Source organism: Physeter macrocephalus, chromosome 16, assembly GCF_002837175.3.
Source record: "Physeter macrocephalus isolate SW-GA chromosome 16, ASM283717v5, whole genome shotgun sequence".
In the NCBI taxonomy this organism is placed as follows: domain Eukaryota; kingdom Metazoa; phylum Chordata; class Mammalia; order Artiodactyla; family Physeteridae; genus Physeter; species Physeter macrocephalus.
In genome coordinates, this window is record NC_041229.1 from 99,347,581 (window position 1) to 99,364,990 (window position 17,410).

A 17,410-nucleotide genomic window follows, 5' to 3' on the forward strand; every position below is an offset into this window, starting at 1 on the left:
CATCTCTGTTTGTTTGTTCTTTAATTCTTCTAGGTCTTTGTTAAACATTTCTTGCATCTTCGCGATCTTTGCTTCCATTCTTTTTCTGGGGTCCTAGATCATCTTCACTATCATTATTCTGAATTCTTTTTCTGGAAGGTTGCCTATCTCCACTTCCTTTAGTTGTTTTTCCGGGGTTTTATCTTGTTCCTTCATCTGGTATATAGCCCTCTGCCTTTTCATTTTGTCTATCTTTATGTGAATGTTCCACAGTCTGCAGGATTGTAGTTCTTCTTGCTTTTCTGTCTGCCCTCTGGTGGATGAGGCTATCTAAGAGTCTTGATGGGAGGGACTCCAGATTTTTTAATATGGCAAAAATAAGTATAAAATTATCAATAATCATAAGAAAAGTAGGTGGATTAATTTTCCTATTAAAATGCAGGTCTCTCATATATTGAGTTAAAAGCAAAGTCCAAGATGCATATTAGTCTGCTCAGGCTGCCATAAAAGAATTCCATTGACTGGGTAACTTAACAGAAATTTATTTCTCAGTGTTCTGGAGTCTGAGAAGTCCAAGATCTAGGTGCCAACAAGGTCGATTTAAGCTGAGCCTCTTCTCTTGGCTTACTGATGTTTGCCCTCTAACTATGTCCTCACATGGTGGAGAAAAAAAGAGGATGAGAGAGAGGGCTCTAGTTTCTTGTCCCCTGCTTAGAAGGACACCAATCCCATCATGGGGGTTCCACCCTCATGACCTCATCTAAACATGCCCCACCTTCAAAAATCATCACATTGGGTGTTAGGGCTTCAACTCATAAATTTGGGAGGGGGAGGCACAAAAACATCCAATCCATACTAAGGCACATCTGAAACAAACATGTGAGGGTTAAAAGGATGGAAAAAAGATACATTAGACAAATGTTAAACTGAAAGCAAGCTAATAACATCAATATCGGAAAAAAAAAAAAACAACCTTAAGGTGAACATCTGATAAAAACAGAGTCCTCTGAGAAGATAGGTCATGAATCTTCCTTACTACACAAGACAGCTACAGAATATACAGACAAACAGAGAGAGATTGGTAAATCCACAGTCATAGTGGGAAAATTCAGGACACTTTCCTCAGAAAATGACAGATCAAGTAATTTTTTTTAAAGTTGGATTTATACAATACCATTATAACTTGAATTTTTTGTGATTTCTGGTTTTCTACTTCTGTGTTTGAGAACTGTTCATCTGTTTGTCTGTTCATCATAGCTGACCTACAGGGACCCTGGGGGAGGCTAGGGTTGTGCGTCCACATGGGGGGCACTGGAAACTTGTTTCTAAGTCTTATTTCTGGTCCCTGCTTGTGTACATCAACTACCTGTTGGGCAAGATTTGTACCTCTAGCCTGGTGCTGACACTCGTCACTTTTGCCTGTGGATAAATGTTGCTTAGGACAAACAGAGATGTGAGGATGGAGGAGAGACAGGGATTGACTAGATATCCTACACCATCTCCCACCCAACTTCCATCATGCCTAAACTTAAAGTTTTTTTACAGTTCCTATCTTCACAGCAGTCTGCTCCCATAAGTGTTTCAACCTGGTGTTTCCTCTATGTTCATCCGTCTGCTCAAAATTTCAGGCTCCATGACAGTACCTTATTGGGGCAGATTTATTCTGTTTTTGTTTCTTTTTATTTTTTCCATTATTTCATATAATTTTTGGTTTGAAGAAGACGGACACGTGTTTGGTTCACCCTCACCTAGCGTTCTCCCTTTCCACTCTTTCTCCCAGGCTGGTCCCACCCTCCACATCATATCAGTTCCTTCATATTTGCCTTATACTGTTGTCCTTGCAGTCAGATGAACCTGGGCCAATCCTACTTTACCGTGGATACAAACTCCCCTGAAATAGTACCTGAGTCTTGGGCTTTACATGTGACTCTTCCCATGACTCAGTGAACGGTCTTTTCTTTTACCTTCAGGGAAAGCCTCAGCTCAAGAGTATGGGAAGCACTAAAGTTGATCCCAGTGGACTGTCTCTGCTGTGCTCTTTTAGAGTCCTTTGAACAGGGAGAGGGAGTAGGTTACTAGGGACCTTCCCACCTCCCTTCCTTACCCTGAAGAAGCACCTGTTCTCACAAAGAAAAATTAGGGACAGTCCAACAGAAGCTCTTGGCAACCAAGCCTTGCCTTGTCACCATCGGAAGAATAGCCTGTGCAAGATATTTTAAAAAATGGAACAATGATGCCCAGGAGTAATAATAAAAATATTTTAAAATGGTAAGGGCACCAACCTTTTAGAAGAGTTTGTCTTCTCAAGGACCTACTCCAGGACCTGGAGATCATGGCACCTCACTAGCAGCCTAACGGCTACCCACCTGTCCCTATATGAACACACATACACACACACACACACACACACACACAAACACAAACACACACACACACACCTCTGCTAGCCTCTTTGGCTCCTGATCTCATCTAAACTTAGTCCAAATCTTTAGCTTTCTGTGTCCCAAACTCATGTGTTATAGAGGTTTGTGAATCCCTTTTTGAGCATACTAACTGACCACCTAAAAACTATTCATGAGAAATATATCTAAGGTAAAACTTTTCATTTCCTGCCAGATCAGCCAGTCTTCTTATGTATGAACACTGAACTGCTCAGCTGCTGTGAAATATGTTGAAAAGGAGTTTTTATGCTTGTATAGTCATCAATTATCCCAGGAAATGTAGTGTCTTGAGAATGGGGTGAAAATTAATTTATTTCCCCTGTATATGCTTTTTCTCTTTTGAATATTGTACCCTGTGTCTATTCAAAAGATAAGGGCTGTTTTTTAGTGGGGATATTGCCTCCACTAAGGAATCTTATGAATTCGCTTATCCATCATATTCCCTTATTAGCTTTTTATTTCATCAATAGTATTTTTCTTCCTTTGTCTTAGATTAATTGACCATGAGTGTGTGGGTTTATTTCTGGGCTCTCTATTCTATTTCATTAATTTATGTGTCTATTTTTTTGTGCCAGTACCATACTGTTTTGATTACTGTAGACTTGTAGTATAGTCTGAAGACAGAGAGCATGATACTTCCAGTTTTGTTCTTTTTTCTCAAGATTGTCTTGGCGATTCCAGGTCTTTTGTGGTTCCATATAAATTTTAGGATTATTTGTTCTGGTTTTGTGAAAAATGTCCTGGGTATTTTCATAGGGGTTGTATTTTAAATCTGTAGATTGCTTTGGGTAGTATGGACATTTTAACAATATTAATTCTTCCTATCCAAGAACACATGATAGATTTCCATGTCTTCATATCATCTTCAATTTCTTTCATAAATGTTTTAGAGTTTTCAGAGTATAAGTCTTTCAACTCCTTGGTTAAGTTTATTCTTAGGTATCTTATTCTTTTGGATGCAATTTTAAATGGGATTGTTTTATTGTTTTCCCTTTCTCATGGGTCATTATTAGTGTATAGAAAAGCAACAGATATTACCTCCACTAAGGAATCTTATGATTTGCTTCTTCATCACATTCTATTATTAGCTTTTTATTCAGTCAATAGTATTTTTCCTAGTGCTCACAGCTGAACAAAAATTCGCTTCTATTATAGATGGACAAAGTACCAGTTACTCTCCCTCTGCTTCCACTTGCATCCCAATAAGATGACATCTCTCCAAAAGATTCATTTCCCCTATTCATCTCCCTCCCCACATCCAGAAGAATATGACGGGTGAGACAAAATGCACTACTCCTCTACCTGTGGTCCCCCTGAGCCAAACCCTGAATGTTTTAGCTCCAGATATCATAGAATTTCCCTTTCAGTGAGTCACTTCCACTTAGAGAATCCTTTTTTAAAACTTTTATTACACATTCCCAGAGTGTCTATCACTGTTGGTTTAGATTTAACTATATAGATAAAATTTGCCAGATTCTTTTGCTCACCACTGTTTGCTCTCCTTTTTTTCTGCTCCTAACTGAGGTCTCTGCTCCTATTTATTTGATGTTTGGTTAGAATTCTTACTCTAGTATTTTCTATGTATGAGTATGTTAGTGATATAATTTCTGAAGTCTTCCAAATCCACAATATCTTTCTTTGACCCTGTGACCCCATGTTTTAGAATAACCAATTTTTTTTTTCCATTCTAAACAAAAGGAAATTGAGGCTCAAAAAAAGAAGGTAACCTGTTCAGGTCATGTAGCTAGTAAGAAGCGGGTGACTAGTAATGGGGCGGGGGGCTCAGATAGGGAGTAACAATCAAAATCATAGGATAAAATAGAGTTTAACCCAACTTCAAGTTTATAAAATGGTGTAAGACTGCAAAGAGCTGGCCAGAGGTGAGGCTGGCATGGGTGTGCGCCATGTCAGTACAGGGAAGCTAGTGCATGTCGGTGCACTCCACTTTATACCATGCTGTCCACCCTAGGTCTTCAGGGGTGTGTGACTGTTCTCATCCTTTGTGCAGCTGGGGCCCAATGATTATAAATCATAATAAAAATCTCTACACTCTGTCTAGGTTTCTCACCATGTTCTCCTTACATTACACAGAAATAGGCAACCATGCAGGATTCTGCATTTCTCATTAGTTCAGGACACAGTTTGGGTAAGAAGCTCAATCCAAGATCAACTCCTAGGTGTCCTTGGCTCCTGTGCGGGATGGAAGTCAGATAGTGTGGGAATAGGGTGTTCAACCATCCCCTTTACTCTTTTCTTCTGGGGCAAATCCAGTTACAGAGATGAGGTCTTCCGGCTCCTAGGCCAGAACACTTTCTACAACCACAAATGTCTTAAGTGAGAAGATGCTGAGAGAAACAAACAGCAGAGTCTTTGTGTATCAGACCTTTACCTTTGCTACCTGTGGGGGTGAGGACTGAAAATGTGCAATTCCTCACTAAAAATCAGAGAGAAGAAGGGGAGACTATAGCTAACTGGGGGAGAGGGAAGGGCTGGGTGATACTGGCCCTGAGCATTACAAGAATGCAGCAATCAGGAGAGGCATGAATAAACAGTCCCCATATTCCCTCTACTCCCACCCCAGCCCAGGGGGTTTCAGGATGCACTGGGTAAGGCTTTCTCCCTCTATCCCCAACCCTCTGGCTTTGTTGCTTTTGTCTCGAAGCCCCCAGTGTTCAGACCTCCTTCCTGCCCCTCTTGGAGCTTTCATTCTTTTTTTTAAATTTTATTGAAGTGTAGTTGATTTACAATGTTGTGTTAATTTCCACTGTACAGCAAAGTGACTCAGTTATACATATATATTCTTTTTCATTATAGTTTATCACAGGATATTGAATATAGTTCCCTGTGCTATACAATAGGATCCTGTTGTTCTTTGAAGCTTACATTCTAGTGCAAGGAGACAAAAACTAAACTAACAAAAAATAATGATATTTACTATACAGTGAAATGTAGTAATATGAAATATTGGGATAAGGGGACAGAAGATGACAGAGGAGGAGAGGACAATATTTTATAGGGCGTGGTCAGGGAAGGCCTCTCTGGAAACCTGGCATTTAACAGAGATCTAAAGAAAGAAGGGAGAGAGTCAGGCATGTACCAGGGCTGGGGGTTCCAGGTCAAGGAAGCTCTCCAGGAAGTGCCCAAGATGGTCCACTGGAGTGAATGAAAAAACTCCTTCCACCTCCATTTATATTTTTACCCCAAAAATAAGAAATTAAGTGAGCTAACATTATCAATTACAAAAGAATATATACATATATAACATAACTAATAATATATGGAGTGGATGCTCAGTTTGTTAAAAATTGTAGGGGTGGGAAATTAAAAGTTCAGAGATTACTCCTGCCTAAGGCCTCCTGAAAGGCAAGGGTAGACTTTATCCATGTCTTTGTCTTCAGACGCCATCATATTATCTGGAACAAAATAGGTATCAATATTCTGTGTATATCTTTTTAAAAATCTCCTGTATATATCTTTTTTATCTCCTCTACTTCATAGCAGAGTTCTTTTTTTTTTCTTTTATTTTTGGATTTTTAATAGCAACTAGGCCTATGCCTTGCAGATGGGTCCCTAGTAAATGAATAGATGGTCGGAAGGGTGAATCAATGTGGGGAGAGGTGATTTACCGGAACTGCATGCGCTGAGACGCTGCAAAGGTAGCCTGGGCACAATAAAAAGACCTTGGGCATTGGCGTCTGACAGGAGTCAAGATCATCCAAGTCTGCCCACAGGCAATTTATTCACCTTGTTCCCTCATCTGTGAAAGAGGAAATGGATTAAAGACAAAGATGATGAAATGAGACAATCCTGTGGAAAACACCAAAACACAACGCCTGGCATTTAGGGGGTGGTTCCCAACTTTCATCCCTCCCCCACCCGCCAAGCAGCCCGCTCCGCACTGTCAGTGCGGGAAATAGCCGCTGAGACAATGACCGGTAGCGGAGGAATCAGACTCCCTGACTTCAGACTATACTACAAAGCAACAGTAATGCCTTTTACCAAAACTACAAGGACCCAGAGTGATGGAGACACAAGTTTGCCAGAGACTGGTGCGATGAGCCTCAGTGAACTGAGAGGAAGATAAGTTGGGGGGGTGTTAGGTTGAGCCCCCATAAGCTACTGCAACCTTGGACTAACAGGGGTACACTCAGGGACCACATGACGCAGCATGTGGCACCTCCACCTCTCCGTTCCCTGCCACAATTGCAGCCCGCTAAAGGGGTGGGAAGCTCTTGGGGGCCAGAGCACGGAAGTTGGGCAAACCACACCATGCTGCCATTGGCCGTCATGACTGTCAATTCTCACCCACCTCCGCTTTCCCCCGCCTCCTTCCCCCTCCCAGTTCCTCAGACTGATCCTCCGGCGCCATCTGCAGGCCGCACGCGGAACTCCATCCGCCCTGAAGAAGCTTTTGCCCGCAGCGAGTACTAGCTGCTCTAGGGCTGGGCGAGGTTCTTTCCGGCTCTGCTGGTGTGCCGGGGCGGACCTGGGAAGGGGCTGTCGGCGCTGATCTCAGTCCCAGGAGCAGTGAGGGAGGGTCACAGAGGGATAGGTTGGGGCATCGGGGAGAGGGACTGGAGTGGAGCAGCCCCGGGAAGTGCTGAGGTGGGCTGGGGTAGTGGAAGCTGATTAGAACAATAGCGGAGAAGCAATGCTGGGTTGGGGGGAGTAGCGGGGAGGCGGAGGGAGGGGAGTCAAGTGCCGACTGCTTGGTGGGTCATCCAGGCTCTGCTATGAGCTGTGTGTCTTGAGGCCAATTGCTTGATGTCTCTGTGGAGACAGTTTCCTTTTTTTTAAATATAAATTTATTTATTTTTTTGGCTGTGTTGGGTCTTCATTTCTGTGCGAGGGCTTTCTCTAGTTGCAGCGAGCGGGGGCCACTCTTCATCGCGGTGCGCGGGCCTCTCACTGTCGCGGCCTCTCTTGTTGCAGAGCACAGGCTCCAGACGCGCAGGCTCAGTAGTTGTGGCGCAAGGGCTTAGTTGCTCCGCGGCATGTGGGAGCTTCCCAGACCAGGGCTCAAACCCGTGTCCCCTGCATTGGCAGGCAGATTCTCAACCACTGCGCCACCAGGGAAGCCCCAAGAGACAGTTTCCTTTGAAATGGGGATGACTGTAGCTGCCTCTTACGGCTGTTATGAGGATACAATTAGTTAATATTTGTAAAGTCCTTAGAGTAGTTTTGTTCAATGAAGAAAGATGGTCACCAGCAGCGTTGGCATCAGCTCTTGAGAAACGCACCTGGCCACACTCTAGCCTTACGGAATCAGGATCTCACAGGAGCTCAGGAATGTGTTTCAACAAGCTCCCCAGAGGATCCTGATGCAGCGTAAACTTTGCGAAGCACTGGTCTGAGTTTCTCAGGCAGATCTGTTGATGCCTCTACTTGTTAAAAGATGCAGGTTACGGAGACTCACCCCAGACCTATTGAACTTACAATGGGACTGAGTCCCAGAATCTGTGGTTTTTTGTTTGTTTTTTTTTTGCGGTACGCGGGCCTCTCACTGTTGTGGCCTCTCCCTTTGCGGAGCACAGGCTCCAGACGCGCAGGCTCAGCGGCCATGGCTCACGGGCCCAGCCGCTCCGCGGCATGTGGGATCCTCCCGGACCGGGGCACGAACCCGCATCCCCCGCATCGGCAGGCAGGCTCCCAACCACTGCGCCACCAGGGAAGCCCCAGAATCTGTGGTTTTTAAATGCTACTCAAGTGATGAGTTCGAACAGGAATGGATGGAGAATCACAAATGGGCAATCACTTTAATTTACAAATAGGGAAATAAGAACACCCCCCACCACCACCACCAAGAGGCAAGGGAGCTTGCCTAAGGTCTCCCCGCAGGGTCCTAAGAAGCTATGAGGCTCTAAAGTTAAACTCCTCCTGGACACCCCTACACCCACCCCAACTAGATCCGTAGCCTCCGACAAACTATCCTGTTTCGTAATCTGTGAAATGGGGGCAAAAGTCACACCTAGATCAAGGGGTGACTGCGAAGATCAAATGTGACCCAGATAAGTCCCCACTGGGGATATAGATTGGACTGACGTGTTCGTCCATCTCCAGGCCTAAGAGCCTGAAATTCCTGCAGGTGCCTGGAACCCTGTAGGGTGGTTTTCCTTCTAGGAATTCGCTTAATAAAATAAGACTCCTTGGAAACTCAAGTCACCAGGAGAGGAGCTTCAGGGAGACAGTCAGATGTCTAGGCCTCTTAGTCTGGTGGCCCAGCCCAGTCCTGAGCCATCCCCCAAGCCGAAAGACCAGCACAGCCCAGGGTTTTCAAGTCCCAGAGTGCAAGACAGGATGAGAAACCATCCAGCTCACCGCTGTGTCTTAGCCCCAGGCAACGTCCACCCTCGTATTTCTTTTACTGGCGGCCTCCTTCTTGGAGCCTCTGGTGTCCCGGGAGCGAGGGCTTTACCCTTCGGTGAGTGCACTGTCTTCCTAGGATAGGATGGACCAGGGGTCTCTGTAGAAAGTTTAGCTGCTAGGCCTTCAGGGCTGACCCTATGTGGTTTCTGGAAATTTAGAGACCCCACTCCTGTCCTCTTTTAAAAAGGAGGACAACTTCTAAGCCAACGGGAGGTGAGCCCACTGTGAACTCATAGGAGAGGAGGAATAGACCATCCCTTCTGTGCTTTTGCGTATCTCAGGGCCAGTTCTGGAATAGGATATCCAGACCTTCATCCCCAACTCCTCCCCAGAGGCCAACGCTCTAGCCCTCCATGCTGCTTTTGCCTTTGGACATCTGATGAGAGTTCCCCTCATCCCTCCCCTATCAAGTTCAAATCTAAATCCCTCTCTCTCTCTCTCTTCCCCCGCCCCCATAATCTCCTCAGGTAGAGGCAATAGTCTCTTCTTTGTTCCCAGAACATGTTGTTTGCAACTAAATACAGAAATCAGCCCTCTCTGTTAGGACTTTTTGAGTGTTGGTGGGGGGAGAGACATCTGTGAGGATTCATGGAATAGTCACTATTCCAAAGCACTGGCCTTGTCCCCTGACTCTCTCAGGCTTGGCTTTAGTATTTGATGAATTCCCATCTCTCCAGAACATGTGAGTGGTCTTTACCTCATTATGGGTTTGACGACAGTTAAATAACCCAACCACCTGCGACTTGGCCAGACGTATTCTTGTCACATTTATAATGAAATGCAGACTACTTATTACATACGGCCAACAAGGTGCTGAGTCCAAGGGACTGTGCAGTGTGTAGTCTTATCAAAGGCAAGCACCTGTTCTCAAGGGTGTCAAACTATTTCAACAGCATCATATCAGCATCAGCTGAAAGTGAAGGCTCCTTGGTGGCTCAGCAGATTCCTTGAGCAATCCCTGCTCTGTCACTGTTGCCAAGTTGAGGTGGGTTTGCATCGAAGCTTTCAGAGCACAGCCTCGGAAGGGAAAGCGGTAATGGGGCTCGGCCACAGACCTATAGATCCTGATTCAGCCAGCTCTAGGCTGTTAGTTTTCTGGTGAGGGTCAGTTTTACACTTAAGACAGAAATGGAAGACTGCCACCTAAAATGGCATCAGGCCAATTATTCCAAGCATATGGTTCAGTTGCTATTCCAGTGACCAGTAAACAGACAAGGAGTAAAGCATCAGCTATTAGCTAGGCTCAAGGAGCCAGGATGCTCTAGGATTGGCAGGAACCATGTGCTGGTTGAGATGCCATTACAAATGGGCAAAAGTCCATTGGGAGGTAAAAATATAAATGTCACCTAAGAAACAGAGGATCTGGGGAAACAAGGCAGGCTTTTTCTTTATCTTCTGATGAGCTATCTCCCTTTGAATTCTTTTTTCCTTTTCCTTTTCACTGCATCTCAAATTTAGTTCTCAGTTAATGGCCAAACTCATTACCATCATAAAGTCCAAGCTTCTCTGTCTCTCTCTGTGTCTCTCTGTCTCTCTCTCTCTCTTTCATTTGGTCTATGTTATTCCTTCCCATGTCCAGTCCTATGTCCCTTCCTGACCCTCCCTGGGTATTCACTATCACGTATTGAATGTGAATCCTTTCACTTCACTCCTTGTCATTCAGTTGGAGTGGATTAGTATCTCTAAGTCATGTCCAGTCCTATGTCCCTTCCTGACCCTCCCTGGGTATTCACTATCACGTATTGAATGTGAACCCTTTCACTTCACTCCTTGTCATTCAGTTGGAGTGGATTAGTATCTCTAAGTCAACATGTCAAAAGTAATATTCACACACACACACACACACACACACACACACACACACCGCTCCTTCCTTGGATTTCCCATACCCGTTAAGAAAGGTTTTATCTTTGCTCAAGTCGCTCAAGTCAAAAGCCCAGGAATCATCGCTGAGCCCTCTTTTCTCTTGTTTCTTGAACTCCCCATCCATAAACAAAGCTCGTGGGCGTGCCTTTCAAAATAAATGCAGGATCCAACCAGTGTTCACACCTCCACCACTACCACTGGAAGCTGTGCCTTCACATCTTTGGAAAGCTGGAATAGCTCTTCCTAATTGCTTTCTCCCTCTGCAGCCACTCTCATACCCTAGAGGTTTTGGTCCACACAGCTGCCAGGGATTTTTAAAAATCAGGTTATATACTCCCTTGCTTCAAACCCTCTGTTTAGAATAAACCTTGCGCTTATAATAAAATCCAGCCTCCTTACTATGGCCTACCAGGTGCTTAGCGGCAATGGCAAATACATGTGCTGCTTAAGGTATGTTCCTTTTCAGGGCAAATTCTCTGTCCCCAGAAATGTCAGGCAATTTCAGTAACGCCATTCTCTACTGCCTCTTCCTTTTCATAACATTTTAACATCTCCAGAGTCCACAAAGAAAAGAGAATCAGCAAGTCCCCTTGTGCAATAATTTGTTCTCCATCTATGTACGTTACTACCAGTCACCTGTACGCCTTAAGATAATTTAAGGAATAACAGTGATTTGATAAAACTATCATAGTTTTTCTCTTTTTTTCCTCTAGCTTTTTAATGTTAGTTTTACAATTACACTTCTAAGGTTTACTCTCTCCATACCCCGCTGAGCACCTGGAATTTAAGCAGTGATTCTAGTTTCTCTGTATATATTTTACATTAAGTCAAGTTAGGAAAAGCTTTCAATATTATTCCAACACCATCGACTTTTACATAAACATCTGTTCTATTTCAAAAGAGAGTTGTCACCACCATCACATATCAATTATGTTCTCCCCTTCTTTGACCAGCTTTTCAAAAATAGCACCCAATACTAAAGGCATCCCCTCCTATTCAGTTTCTTAAACAGGAAGATGTTTTCACAAGCCCCTTCTTAGGTCGTCAGTTTGGAGATGCCTAACTCTGGAGCCCTCCCTTAGGACTGGAAAATTCTCCATATACTAATGCACGGCCTGGGAACCGGGAGTGCAGGTGCTGGCCTCTTCCTGCTGGTTGGAGAGTCTGTGCAACAGCCTCTAGGCGAAATTGGCTCCTTTGCTGGGGACACCAAGTCAGCTTCCTGCTTTGGGCAATTCCGTGCGCTGGAAGCTGGTGAAACTCACCGCGCCCACGTCCGCAGGTTCTGGGCCCGGAGCCTCTCCCGGGAGGTTCAGTCCACCGCCGCCGCCCACCCCGCAGCGGCTGAAGGGGCTGTGACGGCCGCGCCCCCGGCACCGATGGTCCGAGCTGTCAGCCCTGCAGCTCCGGAACCGGGGCGCGTTGCTCCAGCTCGGCGCAGACGCTGTGTAATCAGAGCCGCTGGTCAAGCGCGAATCCGCCGGCTCTTTCCACTTCCGCGCCGCGCTCGCTCAGCTCCTCTCCTGAGCAGGCGCGGGGGAGCAGGAAGGAATGGAGGGAAATGGTTGTTTGAAGTTTGTCCCGGAACACGGAAGCTGACTGTGGCCCGAGGGTGGGGAGTGAGTGGATGGATGGGATCGAGGCGGGGTCATCAGGACAAGCAGGCTGGCTGCGCACGCATCTCCCCGCGCACCCCGCCTTTCAACCGGTCAGCCCGCGTGACGGGGCCCACACCCATCCTTTCCCGCCGCCTCCTTCAGTGGCCTGACTCGGCCATTCTGCTTCCGAAGTGGGTGAGCTACTGTCCAATGAGGGCAGACAGCCTCCGCAAACTTGCCGCCGTTGGCCAGACGCGGTGTCCAATCCCAGGCGGGGATGCGGGGCTTCCACTCTTCCTCTCAAAGAGCTCCCGCCGAGGACCAGCCAGGCTCCGTGCTCGCAGCTCTTTGCGGATCCCAGTTCGGCAGTCACAGGCACCTTTGGGGCAGATTCTCAGCTTCTGTGAGTGGCTCCTCTGGTCTCGAAAAGGACCTGGAGTTTTAGGGGTAGTTGTTAAGGGCACTAGTTAGTTCGAGGGATCTCAGCCCAGATCCAAGGAGGTTTCGGAGGGAGGGGGGCATAAGCAGCTCCCCATTGTGGTAACCCCCTCCCCGCTTCAGAGGTCAAGGGTTTCACACCTGGAAAGACACTTTGAGATCGTCTAGTAGCTGTTCCAACCAACGTGTCGTGTGCCTTCGGTGTTGGGGGCCGGGGGCGGTAATGATAAAAGTGGAAATCCCATAACTGCGCCCCGGGCATACTGAATCATGATCTTTGAGGATGGGACTCTGGTATCTTCTTTCTTCTTCTTTTTTTTTTTTTAACAAACTCAGAGGGGAGAATTCTCAGAACCAATACAAGTTTGATCTGAACCAAACTCCTTCATTTACAAATGAGGAAACTGAGATTCCTAAGAGGGGTGTCATCTGGGGAGGGTTTGACAATTTGCAGAGGTTCTTTCTTGGCCGTGGGTAGTTCTGCTCTGATCAATTCTCAGCTGAATACCTGGAGGTATTCATATATCCAGAGTTCATATATCCTTCATGTATCCGGAGTTCTCTCTCTGTGCAGGTCTCTCCCTTCTGTGTCCTTTGAACTCCTGCCACCTTGGTCTCTCAGCTCTGTCTCCTCAAATCAGGAGTTCCAACTGGCTCTGGCTTGCCGCCCCTCCTTGCATCCTGGCTTGAAATCTCTCAAGGAAGTCAGCTGGAATAATCACAGGGTGCACCTCGTTTGTCACTGCCCTTAATTGCATGGTGTCCAGTTCCTTGCAAATTACTGTTTCATCTATTTTGCCTATTTTGTCTTGTTTTGCTTTCAGACTGAAGGGTAAATCTGGACGCTGTTACTTTATTTCGCCAGAAGTCCAAGGTAATAACGGTTTTAATGTTCTTGTCTACTAGTTCTATCATCTGTGTCACTTCTGGATCTGTTTCTATTCATCGATGTCTCTCCTCATTGTGGGTCATATTTTCCTCCGTTTTATGCCCTAGAAGTTTTGATTGGATATCAAGCTTTGTCAGTTTCACATTTTGGGGGGTGCTAGAAATGTTTTTATTCCTATCAATATTCTTGAGCTTCGTTCTAGTGTACAGTTATGTTACTTGGAAACAGTTTTATCCTTCCAAATCTTGCTTTTAAATTTTGTCAGGTGGGACCAGAACACCCTTTAGTCCAGGACTAATTTTGTCCCACTGTAGAGGCAATACCTTTCTGAATACTCCACCTGATATGTTATGAATTATGAAGTTTGACTTTTGGGAACAGAAACTATTCTCTGCCCTTTATGAGAAACAGAAACTATTCTCAGCCCTTTATGAGAAACAGAAACTATTCTCAGCCCTGTATGAGAAACAGAAACTATTCTCAGCCCTGTATGAGAAACAGAAACTATTCTTAGCCCTGTATGAGCCTCAGAATTTTTCCATTTTTTCCCTTTGGGTGGTTCTTCCCCTGACTTCCAACAGTTTCATTACACTCATGCACTGACCAATATTTAGCTGAAATTTCAGGGATACCCACTACAGATCTCTGACACTCTCTCCATCTGTGTAGTTGTAGCTCTCTAGTACCGTGCCCTAAAAACTCCAGCCACCTGGGCCTCCCAGGGCTCTTAGCTTGTCTTCTCAACTGAGGGAAACTGCCAGGCTCTGCCTGTGTTTCCCTTCCCTGAGATATCGCCTGGAAACGTTCCCCAGGCAGTAAGCTAGATATCCCTAGATCCTACCTTGATTTAGAGATCAGAGATCACTGTTCTGCCCTGCCTGATAGCCAGTGTTTGAAACTTATTATTTCATATATCTTGCGTTTTATTTGCTTAGTCATTTCAAGTGGGGGGAGGGTAAATCCAATCCTTGTTTCTCTATCTTGGCCAGTAGTGGAAGTGAGTTATATTCTCTTGGAACTCATCATGAATTTCATGAAGCCTGAAGAGAACACGTCATTCACTGCTACAGGAAATGACCAGAGTACCAGACCTGAAGTTTCAAAGGTACGTGTACTTTTAAACAACTCTGCTGGGGTGACACTCTAACCATAGCACTATCTTAGACTCCCCAAAGGGGATAAGTACGTAAAGAATGGCAGTTATAACCCCTTCTCTTGTGTTGTTTAAAATATATTTGGGGAGATCATACATATAAGTGTTTGTGTAAAAGCAAAATGATAGTGTATTAATTAACAAAGCAAAGTGTACCTTGTTAGACAACAAGATGACTTAGAAACAGTATAGACACTCAGTATCATTGGAAATATGGATGGGTAAAAATAATAATGTAGTTAATGTGTACTGAGAAATTACTGAGTACTTGGAATTAAGCTGTCACTTCCTATGGATTATCCCCTTTAACATTTAATAAAACTCTATGCAATAGATATTATCATCCCTATTTTATAAATGAAGAAACTGACACTCAATTTTCTTAAAACTGCAAAATTAATGGAGTTCAGAGTAAGGATCTGAACCCAGGCAATCAGGCTTCGGAGCCCGATTTTTGACCAACACACTGTTTTACTCAAAATATGCAAAATGATAATACTAAATCAAGATATAAAGTGCTTTTAGAGTGCAGAAAGAAGAGTCCTTAATTCAGACTCAAGAAATTTAAGTCATATCATATGAGAAAGATCTTAAAGAATGAACACAATTTCACAAGGTAGGTGTATCAAGCATAAGGAAATACTCTTGGTAAAGTCATGTACACATGAAAACGTATTTGAGGAACAGTATAGCTAGACTTGTTGGTATGTAAGGAGAATTCAAGAATGTAGTAGGCAAATAATACTGGGAAGATGGTTTGCTACAAGATCATAGTAGGCTTTATATCAGTAAGAACATTTTATTTTGTCAGGGAAAAAAATCTTCTAACTGTGAAATAACAAAATTGATTCATTGGATTAAAATTAAATAAAATTTAAAATTAATTTTCTTTATGCACTAGCCACATTTCAAGTGCTCAGTAGCCATATGTAGTTCATGGCTGCCATATTGGACGAAGCAGATATAGAACATTTCCATCATTGCACAAACTTCCACTGGACAGTGCTACTCCAGATTAAGGAACTCTGTGGCCTTGCTACTCGAGGTGTGGTCCATTTACAAGCAGCACTGATATCACCTGGTCAGCTTCTTAGATCTGCGTGATCTGCATTTTAATAAGGTACGCAGATGGTTCCCATACACATTAAAATTTTAGAAATACTGTTCTAAAATACCCTTCTACTGGAAGAGTCTGTATGGGGAAACCTATCATTCTTATCAGCATTATTTGCTAATATTTATTTAGCCTTTTTTCAAAAAGAGACATTTTTTAGCCCCTTGAGGGAAAAAAAATAAATGGATTCATTGGTTCACACATCTGGAAAGTCCAGAGGTCAGCTGAGCTTTAATTCAGTAGTACACAATATTTTCAAGGACTTATTTATGTTTTCAGTCCCTACACTCTGCTTTTCATGTACTCCCCTGGCTGGCTTTCTGCCTAGTGACAATATAGTTGCAGTAATTTCACAGTTCATTCTTTACCATCCAGATAATGAGTCTATCCTGTTACCCTGAGGCAACTTCTCTTTGCCTAATTGTCCCAAGCTAAGTAGCTCAACCTTCCTGCACAAAACCTTGTGGCTAAAGAGGCACTTAGGAGAATCAAGATCTATTCCTGAGCTGGCGTGAATTCATTTCTATACACCTTTATGACTGCTGAAAAAAAATTGGAGAGAGGTGGAATAGCTTTTTGGAAAATAGCTGCAGTATCTTTTACTTTCTTGAACTCCATGTTTAGGTATTTGGATTTTATTCTGTAAGTAAAGGAGAAGTATTTACCGTTCTTATCCTTGTATTATTTATGAAGACTGATTTAACTTAAACTTTAAGTTGAATATTCCTGTTAAAATGTCTAGGGCTGTGCTGTTCAATACAGTAACCACTAGCCACATGTGGCTATTTCACTTCAACTTAACTAAAATTAAATAGTGAAAAAAGTGACTAATTCAGATCCTCATTTGCATTAACCACATTTCAAGTACCCAATAGCCACATGTGGCTGCCATATTGAACAGTGAAGATGATGAACATTTCCATCACTTCAGAAAATTCTATTGGACAGTACTAATCTGGGGCACTCATTTACAGAACAGAACTACAGTGTAAAATTTCCAAACTGTTTGGAGGGAATATGGGGTGATGAGGGGGGAAATGGATCTAAAAGAGGCAACAAGGAAGGAGAATGTAAATCTAGAAAAAGTGGGAAAAATAGAATGCACACAAAATAAATGATAGAAATGAATACCAAAAAACAAAGTTGGTTATCTTACTGGTTGCATGAAAGACTTTAACCTTTATTATTACTTTTTAATGCGTTTATTTTATATACAGTAAAATTTAGTATTTTGGGTGTACAGTTCTATGGCTTATGACCAATCCTTACAGTCATGTAACCATGACCAGAATAAAGATACAAAACAGTTCCATTACCTTAAATAGTTCCCTTTTGCTCACCCTTGTCCTCCACCCACCCCAATGCCATCCATATATCTTCTTTGATCAAGTGTCTATTAAAATATTTTGCCCATATTAAGATATTGGTTTGTTTAATTTCTTATTGTTGAGTTTTGTTTTTGTTTTTTATAAATTTATTTATTTTTGGCTGCATTGGGTCTTCATTGCAGTGCGCGGACTTCTCATTGTTGTGGCTTCTCTTGTTGTGGAGCATGGGCTCTAGGCA

General features: G+C 43.8%; 3 protein-coding genes across 4 annotated transcripts in view; 2 read left to right on the forward strand and 1 right to left on the reverse strand.

Annotated features, from left to right (window-relative positions):
* The window catches only part of LOC102988322 (glycine N-phenylacetyltransferase), a 46,726-nt gene extending 34,433 nt beyond the window's left edge, over nucleotides 1-12,293 (reverse strand). The window contains exon 1 of one of the 2 annotated variants that reach the window (XM_024133293.3): nucleotides 11,918-12,293. The gene's annotated coding sequence lies outside the window, so the exon portion shown is untranslated. The remainder of the gene's footprint in view (nucleotides 1-11,917) is intronic. The other variant, XM_055078678.1, reaches the window with a different exon arrangement.
* Nucleotides 12,294-14,599: 2,306 nt separating this feature from the next.
* Nucleotides 14,600-17,410, forward strand: part of FAM111B (FAM111 trypsin like peptidase B) — an 11,409-nt gene continuing 8,598 nt past the window's right edge. Inside the window, exon 1 of the mRNA XM_024133102.3 lies at nucleotides 14,600-14,682. Within this exon, the coding sequence (XP_023988870.1) occupies nucleotides 14,602-14,682 (81 nt within the window). The 5' untranslated portion in view covers nucleotides 14,600-14,601. The remainder of the gene's footprint in view (nucleotides 14,683-17,410) is intronic.
* Nucleotides 14,616-17,410, forward strand: part of DTX4 (deltex E3 ubiquitin ligase 4) — a 76,065-nt gene continuing 73,270 nt past the window's right edge. Inside the window, exon 1 of the mRNA XM_028501579.2 lies at nucleotides 14,616-14,682. The gene's annotated coding sequence lies outside the window, so the exon portion shown is untranslated. The remainder of the gene's footprint in view (nucleotides 14,683-17,410) is intronic.